This window comes from Varanus komodoensis, unplaced genomic scaffold, assembly GCF_004798865.1.
Source record: "Varanus komodoensis strain SLA01 unplaced genomic scaffold, ASM479886v1 scaffold13_1, whole genome shotgun sequence".
Lineage (NCBI taxonomy): Eukaryota > Metazoa > Chordata > Lepidosauria > Squamata > Varanidae > Varanus > Varanus komodoensis.
The window spans coordinates 11,828,254-11,852,437 of NW_025335408.1; the positions used below are offsets into that span (position 1 = coordinate 11,828,254).

Sequence of the window (24,184 nt, forward strand, 5' to 3'; positions counted from 1 at the left end):
CTATTCCATCAGCAACTCAGTGAGATAAGTTTGCTATTTTATTAAGGCTACCCAAACAGCTACATAGACGAGCAAAGGAACGAATGCTTTAAATCAAAAAGAATTTTCACATTGTGTCAGCTTTTAAATTCTGTCAAGGTTTTGCAGGGGAGGGGTAACCAAAACTTGCTACTTCCAAAAATCTGAAAGTTCACTTTTGAGATAGTTACATCTCTGAAGTTTGCAAATAAATAGAAGTAGGAAGGCTTTACTTTATTTCTAGGATGGATTATCACCCAGCAAAGGGGATCTGGCATGACAAGCAGAATAAATTAGAAGAATCCACTTCAACAGGTTTTGTGGAGAATTTATGAACAGTTGGTTTCTGACATTCCACCAAGCTATCCTATAGCTCAGGACAGTCAATCAGTGTGTACCCTGGAGACTAAAACTTAGTACTTTCCTTAATATATCTATAAATCCATTCATTCCCACATTCTTTTGCTGCAGAACCCTTTCCATGCTGTTTTTTCTCAAATTGAAAGAGCATGGATTTTAATAAATTACAAGAGGTATGTTTTTATACTCGTTCAAGTGAAATTTCCTTAATCAATTTGGATAGGAAGCCTGTCAATCTTAAATTCATCTTTGCACCTCTTTACTTGATCTTTCTATTCATTTTTCAGCAGGATTTGAAATAGTCATGTTGGTCCTAGATCATGTTCATGGATTAAATCTATCATCAATGTACTGGTTTCATTGAATCCATTATGCAAGCTTGTACAAGTTTTCCTAATGTAGAACTTGCTTCTCCATCTCTTGCTGTGCAAACAAATTCTGTGCCACACAATGGGGCTTATTCATACAAATGTATGCAAAATATTGTAACCCTATTTGATTCTCAAACACATTGTGTGCCAAGTTTGTACAGCAAAGTGTGAAGGTAGCATGACACATTTGTGCAATTTTCTGGAGGCTTAGAAAACTAATTCAATCTGTTTATTCAAATCCATTCAAGTATAAAAGTAGAACAGATGGATCGCAATACACATCAACAAATTATTAATAACTGAAGCTGAAAAATTGTCTTAAAGGATGGAACATTTGTTGATGTAAACAGCAATTCCTTATGCTGCTTGTTTGATGTTTCCTAAACATTATGAAGCACTTTTAAAATTGCCCAATGTGAAATAGTAAAAAGAAAATAAGCAGAGGCTTGCTGGATCATATGGGAGGTCCATTTGGTCCCGCATCCTATTTCAAATAATGACTACAAGCCAGATGACTCTGGAGAACCCCCAAACTGGGTATCAACTGCATCCTTTAAACATTTCATGAAGAAATGTCTTGCCCTTTACAGGCAAAGCTCATTAACTTTTAACCAGTTAATAACACCAAACATTAACTTTGTTAAACAATTTTGAGAGGAATGTTCAGGATCTGTGTAGTGGGAATGTCTTGCTTAATTAATGTTTTGTGTACCTAAAATTATTATATACTGAAATATAAGGGACATACTAAAAACTTGGATAAAAAATGAACTGAGCACATCACACCAACCCAACCTGACAATAAGCCATGATGGGTTGGTTGTTCTAGCAAACAATCCATGGTGAAACTAGAAGATAATGGTGCTCACCATAGGTTGTTCACTGTCTTCCTGCCCTCCTTCTCTCTCCTCCCTCCCATAGATAGCCAAGGGACACCATGACAGAACTGATTTGTCTTCTTGATCTCTGCCACAATAGCACGCCACTTTCAGCTTTTTCCCATTTCCTCCTTTTTGGTTTGGGTTCACAGCAACCCATGATGGATTGTCATGTTGTGTGAACCCACTCAGTGAAGTTTCTAACGAATTACAATTCATTTTTAAGTTCTATTACAGCAAGAGAAAAGTGCATTGCTTAGAAATCCTATTGATTTCAGGGGAATTTGGGATTGGCAGATTTATTCCAATTGGTCTAATAGGATTAAGTTTTGGTTTTAGGAAACTGTGATTTTAAGATATATTCCTGACTTGTGCTGTAAAAACACTGGAAGTGAACATAATGCGTATTTTATTCTGTCATAGCATACCTGGGATGGTAACAAAATATATTGTACATATTACATATCCTTTAAAATTGTTAGGAGAAGTAGCTCTTTGAGTACAGGTGGAGGTGGTATGTTACATGAAACAGGAATGATCTTTTTGTTGTGATACTCTAAATGCAGAACATTTTTGGCGCTATGATTGGCATAAACATGTTCATTTCAGTAGCAAGTCAAAATCTATTTGCTGAGTCATTTTAACTCGTTCATGTAAAACTAGCTGTGGGAAGAAACTGCATTTCCTGCTTTTAGTATAGTGCGTTAATTATTTATTTCCTGTTTTCCTGTAAGTTGTATTAGGTTTTTATGTTTTATTTGCTACCTTGGTATCATAATGTCAAGGATGGTAATTGTTAATATTATTTAAAAATAAACGTTATTTCCTCCCTCCCTTTCTGTCTCCCTCTCTTTCTCTCAATAAAAATTGACCTTCAAGATGATGTTGGTGCAATCCCAGCAAAGCATTTTCCGAAACATGTTGCAGATTTGCATGCCAGTAATGGGTTTGCTGAAGAATTTGAGGTATGGAATATTGTCCCATGAACATGAAAGACTGGAACACATTTTGAAAGGACTGGTAAAACATTCTTAGGTTTTAAAATCCTAGAAGTTCATGTGACTAAACTAATATGAGTTGCATGTGATTTGTAGGGAAAATATCCATATACAAACATGTATAGAAAATTTATCATTCCCCCAGTCATATTTTTATAATCATAAAATGTATCAACAGCACAATGTGATCCATTCAATATGAGAGGAGTCTGTGATCTTGAGGACCATGAGTTTCCCATATCTGACTATAAAAGTGAAAGATCCAGACTTGCAATGGGTATAAACAGCACTTTCTATTTGCATAGCTGACTGTGGAGAATCTATATATTTGATATCTTCAGAATCACAGAAGAACTAAGGAAAGTGAAAGAAACATGAATGTGATTCCTTTTTGCACTTTATTTGAACTGACGCTCTGTACAGTGAGATTTAAAGGCTCCATTGTATGCATCCTAAGTGTATGCATTTCACTAAAGAAGATATTGGTTAAATTCATGCAACATGATAATATATATTCAATGACTGAGTATGGGTTGAGTGTAGGTTGTTGAATTGTGAGTTGTCATGTTTCCTGAATGCAACTGAGTTATCAAACCATAGTTTGTTAACCAGGAACAACCCATAATCCACAAACTAGTAAGAAACCATGCCTTTTCTTCATGGGTTGCTTGTGTTTAACAAACGATGGCTTGATAATTGCTGCTGGGTTCAGAAAACACGACAACCCACATTTCAACAACAACCCATATTCATTCCCTCAGTGTGCATTATTATGTTGCTTTAATCCAGTCCCTGAGTTCCAGCTTTACATGCTATACAGAAACTATGAAAGTTGAAAATGTAAGTCAATCCTTTTTTTCTCTCCACCCCTGAGGAAAAAAAAATACAGTGGATTAAAATTCAGTGTATAATCTGACCTTACACAAGCATACAGGACTTCTGCTAAACAATCTTTGAAGCATTGCAGTATAATTTGCCGAATTTAGAATAGCAGATGAAAAACTTTCAACACTGATTTTTGTAAGGCCTCAGTTATGTTTTTAGTTCTTTGACAATATCATGGGCACAAAAAATAATGACATTTAATAACTCATATAATTAAAGTGATAAATGCATAGTATTGATAAAAGATGTTGAAAACATTTTTAAAAATCTCATTAAACACCTAATTTCTCTGTCTTGTACCACTGAAATAAAATTTAACTTCATTTGCAATTCATGTATTTTAGCTTTTCTGTGCATGATTGGATATGTGCATGTTTTTCATGGGAGATTTTATCATTATTAATATTTTTATTTGTAAAGCATAAGTTGTTTGTATCCACAAACCACTTTCTCTGGACTAGAATACTGTTGAAATCAACAGATAGTTGTTGGCTTGTTCATTGAATCAGCCATTCTGATTCATTATAATCAATGGGTGTCTTGACATTGACTTCACTGGAAATAGAATTACACTTCCCATCACCAAAATTATAATTCAAACTGAATTTATTTTACTTGCATGTCCTAGATTAGAAATACACAGCTATTCTCTTATCAGTGTGTATATATGTGTATATTTATCTCATAACCATAATAGCTTTCCATTGTATCTGTAATATATAAACATTTACTCATTTGTTGTGTGCTGTGGAATTTGATTTATTTTTACTTTTTTGCATTCATTCCTTCATTAGACACTGAAAGAGTTTTACAAGGTAAGGAATTATTTCAACATATCTTATTTTAGTAAAGAAATAGTAGCAAGCTATCATAGAGATTTTGTAGGGTGGGGGAGGGTAATCTATGCAAATATAAAATATATTCATATAAGTGTGTGCTTATTTTATTTTTTCAGGAAATCCAGAACTGCACAGTAGACCTAGGTATTACATCTGACAGTTCTAACCATCCAGACAACAAGAATAAGAATAGATATATAAACATTGTTGCCTGTGAGTAATCATATAGATATGTTGACATGTATGTTAGGCATGTACATAATCACCCTGAGAAGACCCATTTGGGCACTCCAGTGAAACTGATTTCTTGTAGACCCCAGTATATCCATGAAGAAGTATCCATGGAACTCCTTCTGCGAAGGTTTTCCGGTTCATTTCTATAGAAGAGACAACTATAAGCATTTCCAGAAGATAGTCATGTTGTTGGTATATTGCAGGAAAAAGAGCAGAGTCTTGTGGCCTAGCATATGAATTCTGTTACAAGATTTCATGGACTATAGCATATTTATTCAGATGCACAGAGAATTATACAGTTTCAGGTATCTTTTTATATGCCTAGAACAGACTCTCCAAGGTTCAGTCAGGATGCAGATGTGAGGTCCTTTCTAAAGCTTCAATGTAGACAGAAATCACAGGAATAAAATACATGGGGATGACTATAGCAATACAGTGTTCAGCTGAAACACTTTATGATTAACTTTATGATTTTTAACAAGAACAATGTGAAACCACAAAGAAAAATAATAGGTTTTAATGCTTTTTTTTAAAGGAAAAGTGCAGCTGAATCACAGAAGCAGAGACAGGGGCAGTCTATGGTAAAAGTGACAGGACCTTGATTTTTCCAGGTTAATTTTCTGCAGACACCATGCTTTAAGAGCCAGGTGAAAAGGTACAAAAGCTGAAGAGCTGCACCAAAATTAAAAGTCACATGGGTGCACTGCAGTGTACTGGCTGTCACTGTATGCAACAATCCATCCCATCCCACTCTTGTATCAAGTGGCTCCACCTTTCCACCTGCACAAATGCCCTGATTTCTTGTGCTCAGATCAAGTGTATCTGCATGCATGACTCTGGGGAGTAGTGCTGTTTTAATTTTCTAATTGTTAAATTTTATTGTATTTTAATCTATGTTGTTGTTTTACTTGATTTTAATTTTGTCTGTAAGCTTCTTTGAGTGCCTTTTTTGGCAGGAAGGCAGGGTAGAAATCCAGTCAAATCAATAAATAAGAAGTGGACTAGTTGGACCTACGCAGAGGCCTCAAATAGCAGGCAATAGCTAGTCCACTGCATAAATGGGATTCATTGCGTAATGTACTTAGCACTATATGGAAAAGGTAATGGTCCAATAAAGCTGAAGTTATGGACAACTATTTATGTAGAATAACTAAGTAAGGTTGCACAGCTCCATTTGTGCCAACAGGTTCAATGGAGCCCAGGTAACCATTATGCTGCCAATATGTAGCAAGATGTACATTTGCATCTGAATAGGTCTAAATACACAGTTCAGGGACAGAATAGAGCATTTAATTTCATATATTGATCTAATGTTTAATTTTGAACTTTGACTTTCAAAGAATTAAAAGTCAAGATTGTTGCTAAAATGTTGTGTTTATTGTAATCTCCCCCCAATCTAGATGATCACAGCAGGGTTAAACTTGCACAACTTTCAGACAAGGATGGGAAACTTACTGACTACATTAATGCCAACTATGTTGATGTAAGTGCACTTTCCTATTGCACTCTTTTTCTGCATTCTTTTATCTATCAGTACATGCTAAGGTTGGCATTAGTCTCTAGAGCAGGAGTTTTGTTTCAGCAGGAGCAGTAGAGTTAGATTTCTCAACCTGCAAATTGTGATTCACTGAAGAGAGCAATGCCAGCTTGTGCGGATAGGAGGAAAGAAAAGGCAGTCAGGGTCTGAGAAATTAGGCTAGGTGGAATGGATTAAGAACAGAATAGTTCTAGAATCTGATGTGTATTTATTAAGAGGCTGCTTTAGGCTTCTTATTACCTATTTGTTGTACACACATCCCTCAAGAAGCACAGAAAGGTAATGGACCAGTTCACACAACACAACAACCTACTGTGGCTTATGTAACCTATGGCGAGGCTGTGGTGTGTGCAGCTTCTATTTGCATATCAAAATCCTACAAGGGAGTGGGGTTGTTGCATCCTGCAGTCCTGATGAGCATGGGTAATGCAATTGTTTAACCCTCTCATAAACCATGATTGCTGAGTTCACATGCACAACTCCCAAGTGAAGTTTGGATAAATGGTGCTTGCAGGCACCTTGGTTCACTGTGACTTAACCCTGCTGTGCCTTTTGAACTAAAACTTTATGAAGTTATCTCATTTTATCTTCAAAACAACTTTGAAGTAGGTTAAGTGTAGCCTTTCTAAACTTGTTTGAGGAGAGAACCCTTGATACAATATGCATCATTGAAATGTTTCATAAGGCATCGGAATACCAGTTCTGTTTAATAGTAAATATAGATTTTATGTCTGGATCAACAGATCAAATTTCTTTAACATCTGTGTATAACATAGTTTAGGAGTTCTTCTTAAAGCTCTCTTAAGGATCAATTCAAAAAAAGAGGCCGATGGTAATATCTTCCAGCTTTTGCAAAAACCAATGGTAAAGGACCCAATTGGTTTCAGGACCATGGAAATGGAGAGGGAGGGAAGGTTGAACCCTTTCCCTCCATATTTCCCAATAAAAATCGTTGTGCACATGCACACAACAGCTATCTGTCCCGTTAGGGAAAGCAAAGTGTATTTGTAAGATTTCCCTAAGTGGGCAAACAGAAGCTTGGCTGAGAGACATTTTTCCTGGAAAAATTATTCAGGGGAAAGAAATAATGCTGTGGTTCTGGTCCACAACATTCAATCATGGATTTCTGCCCTCTTTTGACTCTGAGAGGATGACTAAATCCAGTCTAAAAATGTTTCAAACTGGATCCAAGAATTGAAGGGAACTATTTTACACCTTGAAAAATGATTCACAGAGCACTAATAGTGACAAGTTTGAGCTTAAATATCTTCTCATTGCCACCAGCTCCTTCTTGGGGATGTTTTCTACGTGCTAAATATATCTGTTTGCTTTTCAAAAAATACCTCATGGAACTCACCATAAAAATATTCTGTATATATTTCTTTATTTACTTATTTATAGTATTTTTATTTTGTCAGGTATTTCAATAAAAATGACATTCTATACTTGTAGGCTTGCAATCTAAAATGATATGACATATAAGGGGAAATGTAATGGGAAAGGAAGAGGAAAACATTACATGACCTTTCAGGCAAGTGGTTCCTCTCCCATTCCTGTTCCCAGGAAAACTGCGAAACATACGCTTCTATAGAGCCTGGACACATGTCATACATTTTTACAGTGGAAGGTTCTATAATTGTACCTGTTTACAGAATATGTGGAACACTAGATTTTATTTTATTCAGACCCTTTTGTTGTTGAGGCTATTGCCTCCTGAAAATGGCTTCACTAGAATTATCCCCTCAAAAATGAATGTATTTTTGCTAAAGAAGTATTTTGAGGATCTCAGTGAGTACAGATGAACCATATTTCGTGACTCTTTCCTTTTTTCATGTATTAATTGTCACTTTTCCTTTGTTATTTGTCCCCCCACCCTCACTCTTTTAATGTAGGGCTACAACAGACCAAAAGCTTATATTGCAGCGCAAGGGCCTTTAAAATCAACAGCAGAAGATTTCTGGCGAATGATTTGGGAACATAATGTGGAAGTCATTGTAATGATAACTAACCTTGTTGAAAAAGGAAGGGTATGTGTTGAAATTATTTTCTTTTTATATATTACATTTCTTTATCTAAAAAGTAACAGCACAGGGTTACAAATTATGCACATTTTCCTGAAAATAACACTCATTGAACAGAGTGACACTTCGTTCTAAATGAATAAACGTAGAACTGTACTGCAAGACTCTATTTAAGACAATGTACGTATAGTGAGACTAAGGGTCAAAGTAGATGCAGCATGCCATTACAGTTCACTTTTTGGATCTTATAAAGAGCAGTCATGAGTAAGAGTCAGGACCAAAGTTGGTGGATAAGAAGGGAAATTCCAGCTGTTGGGACAAATAACACCTGTTTCAAGCTGGTAGTTACATTTCAAGGACAACCTCTCAGTAGGAAGCAGATATCTATTTTGGCCTTTAGAATCTTCAGTGTGTATCCTTGTACATTTCTTTCAATATAACCTCTAACATTTCTGACCATAGAAAAGAGCTTAAAAAGAACCACTTTTTCTGTGGGAGCACCTTTTTTCCAGCAATCAGGATCCAAATGGCCTCATATTGTGTTCTCTAAAGGTGCTGGAAATTTGCACTCTCCTTTCACAAAGCCACTCCTGAATGTTAGGGAACTATACAAAGCAAGCTTTGATGGAATTAAATATGATACAAGCAATAAAGGGGAGGGAAAATACTGAGGTGCTGGTTCAAATTAGTGCAACTATGCAAGCCCAGCTGTCTCCCTCCCTCAGTACACCCCCTTTTCCTCCTTGCAAGGCCTAGATGTGACCTTGGGAAAGGGAAGCTGACATAGTTTTTTTTTCTACATAGACAGTAAGGGGTTGGGGTAGGAGCTTGACCTTCAGAATCCCAGTTCCAAGGTTGGAGGCCCTCCAACCTTGGACTCTGAAAAGTTCTGTGGGCTCACAGGTGATGTTGGGAGACCATGGGGTTGCACCAGTAAAGAAGTATAATGGATACTTTGGGTGCTGACCTAATTCTTTTTGTCTCTAATATTCATCATCTCATTTTCACAAAACTAATGAAAAGAATAGGTAAATCTCAAAGGGAATTGGACAGTGATCTGAGTGGGATGGTGAAAATTGATGACCTGCAACAGCAGTTGTTTGGATCCGATGGCCTTCTTGGCCCCTTCCAACTCTACTATGATTTTATGAAATTTTGCCCATTGTTTAGTCCTTGGTAGCAAGTAATCTTGCTAAATGTTCTTTTATTTAAACATGTAGTATATTGCCCAGCCCTCCAGGAGTATATGCCTTTGTTTATTTTTTTGGAAGGAAATTAAATGAACTATACTGAAATGCCTGAAAATAACCAATTTGCACAGATATTTCATAAAAGGAAATTAAGTCTCTTCAATTAAAATCACATTTGCCAGATACATAACAGGAAGGAAGGCTGCTAGTTACTATACAAAGGAAATTATAAAATATTATTTTAACACAATATTTTCCTTTTGCTGTCAGAGAAAATGTGATCAGTACTGGCCTGCTGATGGAAGTGAAGAATATGGAAACTTTTTAGTCACTCAAAAAAGTATTCATGTGCTTGCCTATTACACTGTGAGGAATTTTACTATTAGGAACACCAAAGTTAAAAAGGTAGGTGATTATCTAAATGCATAGTCTTGGTACAGTAAAAAAAAAAAAAACCAAAAATCAAAAAGATGTATATACAATTGTGCAGCATCTTTGTCTTTCTTATTCCAAAGCAGTCCTCTCAACAGTAAAAACTTGTTGGCCTGTGAGAATAATTTGTGAAAGGAAGAGCATACTTTACATTTTGGTTATGATGGCCCTTACGGGGAAATTACCACTGCTGTATTCAGTTGACAGCTTGCTTCAGAGCTGATTTAGAGCCAATTCACACATAACTGCAATTGTGGACTAATAAACTCATAAATAAAGTAAAATCATCTACTGAGCTATGAGTTTTGAAAATCATAAAATGCTAATCATTTAGTAATGTCCAAGGAAGAAGCAGTTATGCTATGTCAACATGTTTATCCTTGAAAACCAGGAATCCAAGTACTCAGTGAAGTATGTTAGTATAGGGACGATTGTAGTCATTACAGTAAATTACATGGGTTTGTAAATACATACAATACCCAACTGCAGTAATTCTTATAAAACTGCAGTAAGTATTATATACTACAGCTGCTCACACAAATGAAAGAAAAGTCAAATAACACATTTTCTCAATTTCACATGTGAAATGGATAAATCACAGCTTTAAACTTTTCTGTAGATTTTTGGGTGTTTCCAGTTTTCCTCAACTTGAAATGTAATTTTTATTAAATATTAGGGGCTTGGATCCAGAATTCCCATGAGCCAATTCCTCTATCCTCCTAGAGGTTCTGTGGTCTGGTAAAGCTTACCTGGAAGGGTTCGGGAGCATTCAAAAGTGTTAGAAGTTTGTTTAGAGGTACTGCAGGTGGATAGAAAAACTGGCAAAGATCTCTCCTTACTCTTTCCTTTGGTAGGAACCTCCACTGAATCTCAGCCCCATTTTGAAAATATGTTTTCTGTTTGCCAAAGGGTCACTTTGTATCTAAACCCAGAACCTTATTGTAATTAGTGAATTAATCCACTAAAGCTGTACTTGCATTTTGGATCAATACAAATCTGATTTCTTTTGGGTGTCTAAAAGAAAATATATTCATATTAGTGGTCTGTTCATGTAATCAGGGTATCATCAGAGAAGGTATCTCATGAAAAATGAGGTAAATATAAAAATAGATTAATGCTATAAAAATGTGCTAAAAGAAGCTGTTGCATCTCAATGAGCAAATTTCCCTCATTTTTTTGTTTAATCACTCGGTTGTCATGATGAAGTTTATACAAGCTGGTACTCACATATCAGACATAATTTAAAATATATGAACTGTTTTCAGTTTTTCTCCAACACAGAATTTGAAATTTGTAGCTTATCTAGTTAGACAGCAAGAATAAGCATATTTCTGTTCTTTCTCTGCATTGTTAACTATTTTTCTCTGTTTCAGGGTTCCCAAAAAGGAAGGCCCTGTGGCCGTGTAGTTTCTCAGTATCACTATACCCAGTGGCCTGATATGGGTGTTCCTGAATACACTTTGCCAGTGCTCACATTTGTTCGAAAGGCATCCTATGCCAAACGACATGCCGTGGGACCAGTTGTGGTTCATTGCAGGTCTGTTGTTGTCCTTACTGAAATTCTACAACATTGTACTCTCTCTACATTATTTGCAAAATATAATGAACACTTCCACATATATTTAAGGTATCAGAATGACTACTGTCATAATGTCCCAATGACTGCTATCAGTGTCTCAAATCCAAAGCTTCATGTGAATGCCATGGCACACATTTATTAACCACGTAAGATTGCTTTCCCAAGAGTCAAGTGCTCTTTTCTTGCCACTTTAAGCAGCTCATTCTTTGAGTCATAGTGTTAGATCTGCTTTCTAGTATGAAACTCACATGCACCTCTGTAAAGTCAAAATTCCTTTTATGGGTGAGTGCATTTCCATGAAGGTATAGGTCTGGACTGCTACACTTTTGATGTTTCACAGATTCAAATATATTCCCTTGTTTCCATGTCTAACAGTGCCGGTGTTGGAAGGACAGGTACATACATAGTATTAGACAGCATGCTACAGCAAATTCAGCTTGAAGGGACAGTCAACGTATTTGGATTCCTGAAGCACATACGAACACAAAGGAACTACTTGGTCCAGACAGAAGTAAGAAATAATTTGTTTCCGTTCTTTCTCATGCCCTAATCAGAAAGCTCACAAAAATAGACAGACATGCAACGTAAGCAAAAATACTTAAAGATCCTAGGAACACATTAAATCCCAGTCACAACAAAGTTGGCTGTAAAAATAACGTAGGACTTTCATCTTACACATCTCTTGGAAGTTGTACGTATATATTTGAAAGTTAGTATAAATCTAGAGGGGTTCCCAGCTATGGTTTGTAAACAGGGATGTCACATCTTCATGGATTGATATTGTGCAAAGGGATGCATGGATAGATGGTAGATCTGCATGTGTATGCCCCAGGTTTCTTGCTTCCCTCAGACCACAAATACATAGATCAGATCCATGTGGGGCTGGTCCAAGATATTTTGCTGCCTAAGGCAAAGGACAAGATAGTGCCCGCCCTTGCATTCCATGCAGAACAATTGACCCGTAGTTGAATTTTACTGTAGAGCTAGCAGCCCATTGTTCTCTACTACACTGGAATTCAAGCAGGCTAGCTTAGATGTACAAGCAGGGTGCATGACATTTAGCTCAGTCCTCCAGCTCCCCTTTCCTCATTGCTGCTCCTTGTCCCACAGCATCTGCAGTCTGAGACAGCTGTCCCTTTTGCCTAATGGGAACATCAGCCCTGGCTCCATGTACCACATCTGAGGCTGCCTTTGAAGAAAATCCAATTGGCATGCTGGGTGCCATTGGCATGCTGGGTGCCATTGAGATTTCCCTTAGAAAGAGGGGCCTTGCAGGCCCTGCTATGCACATGTGGAACTCACCAAAGATAAAGGCCCTCTACAATTACCTGTTTAGGCTCTCTTAAACAGTGTTTAGAAGCTACCAGCACTTGTCTTTTGCCCTGTTCTCTGTAATGGGAAGTCACTGTGCATCATGGAAAATGGATGTATTTGCACAGGACATGGTGGCAATGTGAGAGACAGTTCAGACGGCTCTCTCTGCAAAAATGAAAGTGCTGTGTTGCCATTGTTGTGTTCTTGTGTCACATCATATTTCTTTTCAAAGGAACTTCCTACAGACTTCCTACAGATGGTGCTAAAATGGTAGAAATGAGGTGTAAAAAGCTGCCATGCAGATCCATTCTAGAATTGGTTCAAACGACCAGCATCTTCCAAGCAAATAGTAATCAAGCCGTATACCTATTAATACTTGCTGGAAAATATTTTAGTAATGTGTATAATTGTAATAATATTAATATTGGACAAAATATTCTTGCTTCTGGATATTATTTATAAATCATTAGCCAGATCTGTCCTGTTTATGCTGTTTAACTTGTAGCAGTGGCTTTTAGTAAAAACTAACACTGAAGCCAAAACATTTTCTCCCTCACTCCCGCTTTCTTTCTTTCTTTCTTTCTTTCTTTCTTTCTTTCTTTCTTTCTTTCTTTCTTTCTTTCTATCAGGAGCAATATGTCTTTATTCACGATGCCCTTGTAGAGGCCATACTTAGCAAAGAAACAGAAGTACCTGAAAGTCACATTCATGCCTATGTTAATTCACTCTTAATACCTGGTCCAATGGGAAAGACAAGATTAGAGAAACAATTCAAGGTAAGTTCTCTTGGACTTCAAAAACCATACATCATGCATGGTTATTGTCTAAATAGTTACTGCATAGAAAATTGGGCCTCATCCAAATTTCTCATGGTAGAACATGCAGTAAAATAAGAGGCTTATGTTCCAACAGATTTAATGATGTAGAAATATTCATCTCTTGAAACTTGAAAATCTATAGGTTACTGCAAGCAGCCTTAGATATGGCTATACATGTGTACCCATTCATACACATTACACAGAAGCATTGGAGCTCACATTTAATGAGGGCCACAATTTGTTATGGTCATACTGGGAAATGATCAGAATACAAGCCCAATAGATGCAGTCCAGTTGACATGGCCTCCAACACCTATCAGCCAGCAGCATCAGTGCTGCAAGTTGGAAGACACCAGGCTCCAGCTTTCAGGGAAGGCTGAACTAGGTCATTATCTGGTCCACTAAGATATTCCTCTAAAAGTGGAACAGAATATCAGGTTACAGAGGTTAGAGCACATTATCATCCAAGCACCGCCTTTTAAAGAATGGAATAATACAAAATGCTGTAACTGATAAACTCAGCTGTAAATGAAACTTCCCCAGTTCAGATCTCATCTTGCACTTACCAAGTTCTTTCAGCCTTTTCTCCACCTATAGTCTGATTAATTTAACACACTGTTAGGAGAGTTGGGGTGATTAGGCCTGAACCACACTTCCATGTTTGCTTTGCATTTGTCACACACAAAACAAACTCTGTTCTTTTTATTTCTTTTGTCTTCAGCTTCTGAACCAGTCTAATATACAGCAATGTGATTATTCTACTGCACTAAAACAGTGTAACAGAGAAAAAAACAGAACTTCATCCATAATTCCTGGTAGGTTCCTTGCGAAAATCTTAAATTCGTTAAGTAGGGCTACAGAATTATGACTAGATGCACAGGACTGACAAGGGAAGGTCAGAAGAATAATCCAGTTATTAGGAATATCCACCTTTTAATAATCTATGATCATTTCTGAAGTTAGATGGTTGGCATACCAAAATCCGTGTAGCTTGGTGGCTCACATTAATGTCCATGAATTTAAAGTCACATATAATCAATTCAACATGTCATGAATGTGTTTGTGGTTGATTAAAAAGAATTTGAGTTGATGCAAGTCTATGTGGCCACCTGCTTGTGAAAACAGGCTCCCCCCCATAGTAAAAGCAATGTAATTCACTTGAAAAGCCTCTGTTTCTGACATCTAATTCTGATTGTGTAATTGGGTGGGGAGAGAACCAACTATATTAGAAAGGAATTCCACAAGAATGGCTTGGCATGGGGTTTGGCATGTTTGGACAGGCAGGCAGGCAGACCTTACAGGCAGAAACAGACCTTTCCCCTGAAATGGAGGCTTCCTTAGTATATTACTGGCGTGGTGTAGTGGTCACTCTTCCACAGCTTCATGGATTTAATTTCATGTGTTCCTTGCATTTTGTTATTGCCTGGGTGGGAGGGAAGGCCCAGGCAATTTTCCCTACCCACATAATACCAGTTCATCAAATGAAACAACAGATTTGCTGGCTAAAGTTGCAAAAAATGTGGTTCCTATGGCACTACAGTAACAGCAAGGCTAATTTTCTTGATTTGAAGAAAACATAAACTCTGGAGTAGGCAACAATGTTTGCTGGACCAACCTCCCCAAAGCCTCCCATCTTTCTTTTACAGTGGAAAGATCTCGAGTTGGCATTTCATCATTGTCTGGTGAAGGTACAGATTACATCAATGCCTCCTATATTATGGTAAGTTTTCTCACATTGCAGTCTGAATTATTCTCAATATTTTTGATAGCTTCCTGGAGAAATTGTTTGTGTATCACACATGCATCAACTCTTTGTTTGCACACAAGTACATGTGTGTGGTGTGTGTGTGTGTGTGTGTACACACAAGGTTCTAGACCTAGTCATGCTTAAAATAGACCTGCTGAAATAAATGATACATGATAGACATGACTAATTTGCTCCATCTCTAAGTATTACTAAGTCTGGATCCATTCCACGCATGCTTTGAAGAGAAGGTAAAATTAGGTCTAGCAGTGTTCAGTACTACCCATCTATCTAGTTCTGATGTACTGTGCCTTATGGATGTGGGTAGGAGCACTGTACTAGCCAGATCCTTGAATAGAAACTGGCTGTTTTTTGTTTTTGTTTTTTTGCTTTTGTCACTGTTACTCCAAATAAGAAAACCATTCTGAGTTCTCTTTTCCAAACAGCCATGCATAGGCAAGGACACTGCAGGAAAGAGTAGGCAGTACAGATTTAAATATTGAAATGTTTTAAAATGAAATTCATCTGACTTTCCGCCTGACCATTTCAATGTAAAATGACGTGAAATTGACAAAAACAATAAATTTTCAATAAAGTTTGCACTACTCCTTGAACAACTTTTCTTCCTGATATCAGTTTTATCTTGGAACTGTTCTAAGCTTACCAAAGCTTCAAACCCAGAGCTCCATATCAGAAAAATGATGTTGCAGAACAGGCAATGTATAGGCAGGTGTATTTATCAAGAGCTATCATTATTTGCAAATCAATATTTATCACATTAGAAACAACACCTTCAAACCGAGTGAAACAATAACCACACTATGATGCATGTATCATCCAATGCTACATTAGTACTCCCTACTCCAAAATCTGCCACGAACAAGCAGATTTATAAGATTATACGACAAAAAAATGGGAACGTAATATTAGGAAAAATGCTATTATTATTCCAAGGAACAAATAACAAAGTAAATACTGATGATACTGGTGGACCATGTTCCATTTAATTATCCTATAATATTTGCAGTCTTTAGGAACTTGGTGATAGAACTGAAATGAGATTTTTTTTTTCTTTTAAGTTGTACCTAGCTTTTAGACGAAATGTTCAGAAAACATTTGTGAAACCAGCTGGACCATTTTGGTTCAGGTATTTGATCCAGCAATTCCTGAATCAAGGAAATAAAAGTGACTGCTCCTGTTTGTCTCACATCTAATTTTCTACCTTCAGGAATTTACTTATTTTACTCCTAAATAAATAAGCGAATGGAAACATTCTAGCCTAACACTGTGCCTGACATGCTAACTTTCAATGTGTAGGACTGAAGTAAGGACAGTGAAAATACATTTGCCATCCCATCTGCTGCATGTGAGAACTAGGTTGAGTCTTTATTATTTTAATAGGATTGCGCATCACTAGCATTGGTTCTCAAATGAATGTATTTGTTTTGCAGGGTTATTATCAAAGTAATGAATTCATTGTTACCCAGCACCCTCTGCTACATACTATAAAAGACTTCTGGAGAATGATATGGGATCATAATGCTCAGATAATTGTCATGCTTCCAGATAGTCAGAATATGGTAAGATTATACTAAGAAACATAGGTGGATTTTAGGGGTCGGTGCCCCTCCAGCAGCTAAGGCATCCCTCAATTCAGAGATTACTGTCCCCCATTCTCCACACGCCTTGTAGAGGGTCCCTTGTTCACTCTAGCTTCAATGCACAGATCTGGCCTACAGAGACATCTTTGGTGTACATTATATCAGTCAGGATGATGATGATGATGATGATTTATTGTTTACTTCAGTAACTCCAGTGGTGGAGTTGATGGGGGAAGCTTCTTCATGCTGTCTGCATATGTATGCCCTGAGACAGGGATAAAACACTTTTTAACCACTTCTCTGTTGTTATATTTTAAAACCTCTCCATTCCAAACATATCCCTTTGTTGTTCTTGGTGCTTGGGAGCCCCTTCGGCCAATTATTCGTGCACGGCATTCAAGGCCCAGCCATCTTTACTTTATGACTAATTTGGAATCTTTCTTACAAGTGTTTCCTTTCCTTCTAGCAGGCTGAAGATGAATTTGTGTACTGGCCAAACAAAGAAGATCCTATAAATTGTGAGATCTTTAAAGTCAGCCTGATTTCTGAGGAACACAAATGTCTATCAAATGAAGAAAAGTTAATAATCCAGGATTTCATTTTAGAAGCTACACAGGTACTGTTCTCACTTATATTTGGATACTACTATGCTTTTTATTTCTAAAAGCCATTTGCCCTATCAAATCACACTGTTCGTATTCAGCTAAAACAAACAAGAATCCCTACCCACACCCCCAAATCAATTAAAACCAGCTTCTTTTTAGTTTTCATGGGATATACCAAACAAAATGATGTGTCGTAGCCTGTCAGGTAGGCTTTTATCTCAGTTTTCTTAGAATACTCCTAACATTGCATTCTGTTCTTCTACCATTTATGTCATGTTAGGGCACAGAATGAGGCCATGGACACAATTCAACACTGTTAGTTTGGAATTATCCCACTCCAGAGGGGCCGTTCATAGCAACCACTGGTCATTGTGCCACTGTGTCAAGAATACAACATTATCAAAATACATATTGATTTAAGACTTAGTATTTTGGACGTAGAATGGCAGGAACTTTGGAATGCAGCTAAGGAAACATACTCACACTACGCTTGCATGTTTCTATTAAATCCAACCAATTGAGCACCTTCTTTTATAACATAAAATGTCCGCAGGAGCACAAAGCATTTTCACTTTGTGCTAGATGCAATGTCATGCCCTTGGTGTGTTTTATGTCATGCCCTATGATAAAAGGTGATGCTCCTGTGAGATGGGCAGCATTGATACACTCACTCGTGTGCTGTTCTACTGCCCCCTTCAGAGAGACCTTCATAAGAAATGCCTAGGCCCAGTTCTTGAAAGATGTGTGGCTAGTTGAATATGGATACAAAATGGTCTATCTTATCTGCTGAGATGTCCAAGGTTCTGGAGAGAGTAGCAACTTATTTGAGCTGGATTGTGAAGTTCCGAGAAGAGAGTTCTGCTGTCCCTGTTCTTCAGGGAAGCCTCTATGTTTTGGACTAAGGTTTTATGTTGCATGCAATATTTATAACTATGCCAATAAAGATTTTTACTACTACTACTTCTTGATTTGAATTACTGGAGTATCAAATACAAGTTTAAATAAAGTAGCCCTTGGCACCTATTTTCTAAAACTAATAAAAGGGGTGTGTGCATGTGTGTAAAATCAAGAGCCTGCAACAAGACAGAAATAAGAACAATCTCTTTGTTGAAGAATAAGAGTTAGTTGAGGATAATAATTCTGGTTTTTTTCTATTTTTAGGATGATTATGTTCTTGAAGTGAGACATTTTCAGTGTCCAAAATGGCCAAATCCTGATAGCCCTATAAGTAAAACATTTGAACTTATAAATGTCATCAAAGAAGAAACTTCCAACAGAGATGGGCCCATGACTGTGCACGATGAGTAAGTATGAATGTGTTGGCTGTTGAATCATAGTAACTGTGTGTGTTTCACAAGGCATTTGAAAGTTTACTATATTCATATTTATGGGAAGCAGATACAGAGCAGCATCCCAAATTTGTCCTAGACATAAAACTACATATAAGCATCATGCTTTTAACTATACCCTCCTGGCTCATATCCACACTCGCCCAATGTTCCAGTGTACACATAGATCTTTCACATCCGTAGACTCTTGTTCATAGAGGAAAACAGCTTAAATTGCATGCACAAAAGGATGAGCAAGGGTTGAAATTAATACGGAAAGCATTCTAAGGATAAGACCATGTAAAAGAACTTTTGTGTCTAAAACAAATCAATCAGTTGGACAACTAATTTGAATTTCAGGTACAATTTCAACAAGCTTTTCTCCACTGTTTAGATATGATTGCTATGTTCATGGGTAGTATATTAGCACATTAAATTTACCATATACACAAGAAGCCACTTAATAGATAATAAACAGCACAGAAATATTCCTCTACTTGAACTGAACAGGATTTTAAAAAAATACCCAAGAAAAATATGCTGAGGACTGATGTTATACAATAGCTATGAAGAAAGAGAACTGCTTCAGAAGCAGGGCAAAGAGGTTGTGGGGCAGGGGGCAAGACTCTTGGTGGAGTTTAAAGTCTCACTGAATATATTCAAGAGTGAAAAGCAAAGAAACAGAGCAATATAAGAGCATTTAATGTGGTTTCTTTTTGATACTTCACAATAAGTATAGCACTGTTAACCACACAGGTCAAGCTGTTGCCTGTACTCTTAAGCAAGGGAGACCGTGCCCGTTGGCATGAATAACTGATAGATTTGCCCATTCAATTGTTTATAATGTGTCACTTCTTGTGTAGGACCAGTGGACTGATGAGAATTAAATCACATTTGATATGATCCCCCACCTTTGCTGCTCTTCCTACATGGCATTCCTGTTAAGAAATATTCTGTATCTTCCCAGAGGGTAGGACATGACCCATTTCTGCATGTGTATTTTTTTTACCTTCAAAAAGGCATGGAGGAGTGACAGCGGGTACCTTCTGTGCATTAACAACACTCATGCATCAGCTAGAAAATGAAAACTGTGTGGATGTTTATCACGTAGCTAAGATGATCAATTTGATGAGGCCTGGAGTCTTCACAGACATTGTAAGTAAGCAAGGATCCTGCACAATTTCTTTGTGTTATGAAATTCTATCAACAAAAGACTCAGAATATTCTTTTTTTAAATGGTGAAAGCTCAGACTGTAGAGTGTTGCAGTGTTTTATCCCAGAATACTAATTTGAAGAATTGACTACATTGATGGTGAAGGTCACTTCTACTTGAGCAGCTATTCCCCACTTTAACTTACCTGCCCTGCTTATCACTGTAGTGCTGATTGACCCAGGGCCATGGTACATGTGAAACTAAATGGATAATTAGTAAGCATGACATGGATTTTTGTTTGTTTATTTAATGATAGGTGCTGGGAGGGAGAAGTAATTTTCATCAGGACCACAGATGGGAGAATTAACCCTTCCTTACCCATTTTAACTGTAGACTGAAACATCTCCGAGTCACTGGCTATGACATTTATACTCACCTCCTGGTACTTCCTTCTGGATGGTGGAGCTGGCAAGGTTTTGCATATCTCTGGAATGTGTTTCATGAATGCTTAAACCAAGCACATGGCCAGCAAATTCCTTAAAAATAGGCCCACACAACCTTGAGAAGTCGCTATTAGGACAGATAGATATCAGGTTTTTTTAAACATTTTTTTCCTCTTTGAATTACTTCAAGGGTAGCATCTTATGTTAGTCTGATCTAGAGTAGATCATCCATTGAAATGAATGGATGCAAGTTAGACACTACTAACTTCAGTCCTACTTATATTAATGGATCTACTCTAGAAAGGACTAACTTGGAATTCTACCTGATATCTTTACTTTGAAACATTCCTTATACAGCTTTAAGCCAATCACCATACTTCTGCACATTGAATCTATTTTGGGTGAAACATTAACGCAAACCATTTGCAGGCTATGTTGACCCTGAAACAGCTGCAGTCACCCCAAACTGCCTATCTTTATCAAGAGAGATTTGGGATGGGTGAGATTTGATGGCTCCGTGATGTTTGATACCATTAACTCATCTGGGTCACCAGATTTGTTGAGAACCAAAAACAAACCAAACCTCCTTCTTTGTTTTCTGACTGTGAGAGAGACAGGCAATACCAGCACATAATTTTATATAAAAAGGACTCTTTATTGTAGATGCATACTAACAATAGAGAGTGAGCCCAGGACCAGCTTCTACAGTCATAATACACAGTGAATTTGTACATTAGCATTTTGCAGTGGTTATTAACAGAAAACATCATAGCAGGAATCATTCAGTTACTTTTGTTTGTGGTTATCATGAGCTACAAGTTTTTTGAGGACATCTGGTGTCAAAACATTTGCTTCCAGGCTTATCTATACAAATTCTGACCTTCTTGACAGAGGTTTATTTTATGCTTTGTGTCTCTCTGACAGAACACTAAGTAACTGACCCTTGTTTGGTCATCAGGAAAATTTTATATTTAATTCTTCAGTGGTATCAGGCCAGATCAGCTCTATGGATTTTGTATAGAAGAAATAGCAATACACAAGCAGTTCCATTCCTACAACTAGAGTAAATTCTAGAAATGTCACTTGGTCCACCATTCCTAGACAGGGATAGTCCAGCCATAGCAATTCATGCTCTGGTAATATCCATTTTGGTTTACTGGAATGTATTTCACATGGGGATGCCCTTGAATATAACAGGGAGTTCCCTGGCAAATGGTACTCATTAATTTCTGGCCATTTGGAGGCCTTGGATTTTCGCCTGAGATTCAGCCATAGCTGCACCATTGCCCACTCTTCCCTGGAGTCTATCCTTATCCAAGAAAAATGGGGAGGGAGACTAGGCAGTGGAAGACACATGCCTGGGTGCCAGAAGCATCCTGGGTGCCTAATTTTCTGTCAGATCATATGGGTCAGATTTCCATGTGGCCATTCTCTGGAAATTTTGTGCACAGCATATAATCTGGTGGAAAGTGATCACACACAGGGTCTCTCCAATCCTCTTCTGGTTTACTTACTTTCCTATCTTCTACTGTCTGTTCACCTCCCATGGGGAAGGGAGGCAGATGGAGATGGAATTAGCAGGGAGGACAAAGAAGCAGTGGCAGCAAGGAGGCTGAAGAAGTAGGAAACCAGGTTCCTTGAGTTTTCAAGTCCACCCCTATCCAGCTTTCTCCAGCACTCTTATTCATTCGTTTGTTCATTCATTCAGTTCCATTTCTATGCCACCCCAAAACTTGAAGGTTTCTGGTTGACAGGAAGGGGAAACCAACACAAGGAAAGCAGGCTGGAAGTTGCCAAATAAGCTATTCAGAGTTTGAAAATGTGCATCCTATTTTCTGATTTAATACACGGAACTTGCAACAAAATGATGTTTTGCATACTCTTGCACAAAGTCTCTGCCAAGCCAAGCGCACTGTCCATTCGATTATCTCCCTTTTTCTATCCCCACCCAACCAATCTTCAGCATTCTGTTGGCCACTGAGCATGCTCAGTCTTTATTGTGCTGCTTTTGATGAAGTTTTTCACCTTAAGATGTTCTCCTGCATGTTATTTTGATGTTTCTTCAAACTTTGAGGTTCTCCAAATATGCTGATATTTCTTCTTGTTAGACAGCCCATTTTCACTGCCATTCTGTTTGTACTCAGCTGAGTTTATTATCAGAGGGACTGATATTAATTATTGAGTTCTATCCTTTTAACCTTGTTTCTTCTCTCCTCCACCCCACAATCCCTTTAGGACCACTATCAGTTTCTCTACAAAACTATTCTCAGTCTTGTTAGCTCAAGGCAAGAAGAAAATCCTTCAGTATCCATAGATAGCAATGGTTCAGCTTTACCAGATGGCAATGCAGCTGAAAGCTTGGAGTCTTTAGTTTGACTACAAACAGCACATGACAAACAGTGGTTATTCAGAGCTGGCGATTTCAGTATTGTTGTATTCCTTTTTTAAAAAATTATGTGGGCTGGGGACAGGGGAAGAAGTGTCCAGCTATTAGATAATCTTTTTATTTTACTTGTTCAAATAAACATTTGTTGCAAATAACTTTATTGTTGAACTTATATCATTAACAATGTGTGCCTTTTGAAAGATTTCTTGTAATGCATTTTGTTATGTTTGAACTAATTTGTTTGAATTTTATTGTGTCTCTAAGAATGAAATTGTGGTCTCTTTTTCAGTATTAGTTTCTAATTTCTCTGGATTTATTTTAACTTAAAATTTTATCATAACTATAGATGCTAATGTTCTCAGCAACAAACATGTCATGTTTTAGTATCCAGCTTACTTGCTGTTATTTATAGCATTCCTTACATTTGTTAGAAATTTTAATATGGTAGAATGTAAATATATTTTATCTGTAATATTCAACATTTTAAGATTTTAGTAGGCATTTAGAATAGCTGATACTTACTGTAAATATTTCTAGAGTGGATTCCATGGACCAAATTTATATTTATAATTGTAGATTTTTATATTTTACTACAAAGTCAGTTTTCTAGTTCTGTGTAATTGCATTGTTAAAATGATGTAGTTCAGTACCTGTTCTTTTATTTTTAACAAACATCTTCTGATACATTATCATGCATCCTAAGTGAATAGCCATATATCTGCATGCCGTTTTAACTTTTGTGGGATGAATAAATATACTTGTTTTGAAATAAGAAATTTCTATGAAGATAACATCTGTACTCCTCATTGTTTAAGCTGTTTTTATCCAAGGGATTGGAAAAATAAATATCAGTATTCCAGTTTGTGTCTAACATTCTTCAGTATATGTGCATTAAATAAAAACTGGCTTGTCGGTGTTTCAGTCACAGGGCACTGTAACGTGAACCAGCTTTTGAGGCTCCAGAGGGCAGGGGAAGAGTCAATCAGGGAACTGACAAAATGCTGGAAAAACCCAGTGCCAGCCTTGCTGCGGTCTGGCCCCCAAGTTCTTTGGAAGGTATCGTCCTCCTTTTGTGTTGTGTGGGTGAGAACTATCAGAATTATGGCCTCAAGGACACCACATATAACAGTGATGCTTCTCTAGAGACCTGGAGTGGGAGATGGGCCATCAACCCCCAGGTCAGCTGACCTAGGTTGCAGGGCAGGATAAGGTGCAAGGAACAGAGCAGCCTTGGGAGGTTCCATTGGCTGCCGATTCTCCCTGCCAAAGAGTAATGTGGCATCCTGTGCCGGTAGAAGGTTGATTCGCTATGTATAGGTTAGGCTAGAAGCAGTTTCTTATTTTCCTGTCTGAGTGGGCCAGCAAGGCCCTGGGAGCTGGGGTTTCATGGATGGCTGTAGCCCATCTTGTTGCTGCTGTCCAATTCCTCTTTCCCCTCTCCCTTCCCTGT

The 24,184-nt window shown here is 37.5% G+C and overlaps 1 protein-coding gene across 1 annotated transcript in view; it reads left to right on the plus strand.

The window, feature by feature from the left end:
• The window catches only part of PTPRZ1 (protein tyrosine phosphatase receptor type Z1), an 84,974-nt gene extending 62,250 nt beyond the window's left edge, over window positions 1-22,724 (plus strand). Inside the window, exons 15-30 of the mRNA XM_044422929.1 lie at window positions 2,507-2,592; window positions 4,305-4,325; window positions 4,466-4,562; window positions 5,984-6,066; window positions 8,013-8,147; window positions 9,602-9,736; window positions 11,137-11,300; window positions 11,718-11,853; window positions 13,286-13,432; window positions 14,196-14,289; window positions 15,121-15,194; window positions 16,670-16,798; window positions 17,289-17,435; window positions 18,586-18,728; window positions 19,772-19,907; window positions 22,584-22,724. Coding sequence (XP_044278864.1) covers window positions 2,507-2,592; window positions 4,305-4,325; window positions 4,466-4,562; window positions 5,984-6,066; window positions 8,013-8,147; window positions 9,602-9,736; window positions 11,137-11,300; window positions 11,718-11,853; window positions 13,286-13,432; window positions 14,196-14,289; window positions 15,121-15,194; window positions 16,670-16,798; window positions 17,289-17,435; window positions 18,586-18,728; window positions 19,772-19,907; window positions 22,584-22,724 — 1,868 coding nt within the window. The remainder of the gene's footprint in view (window positions 1-2,506; window positions 2,593-4,304; window positions 4,326-4,465; window positions 4,563-5,983; window positions 6,067-8,012; window positions 8,148-9,601; window positions 9,737-11,136; window positions 11,301-11,717; window positions 11,854-13,285; window positions 13,433-14,195; window positions 14,290-15,120; window positions 15,195-16,669; window positions 16,799-17,288; window positions 17,436-18,585; window positions 18,729-19,771; window positions 19,908-22,583) is intronic.
• The last annotated feature ends 1,460 nt before the right edge of the window (window positions 22,725-24,184 follow it).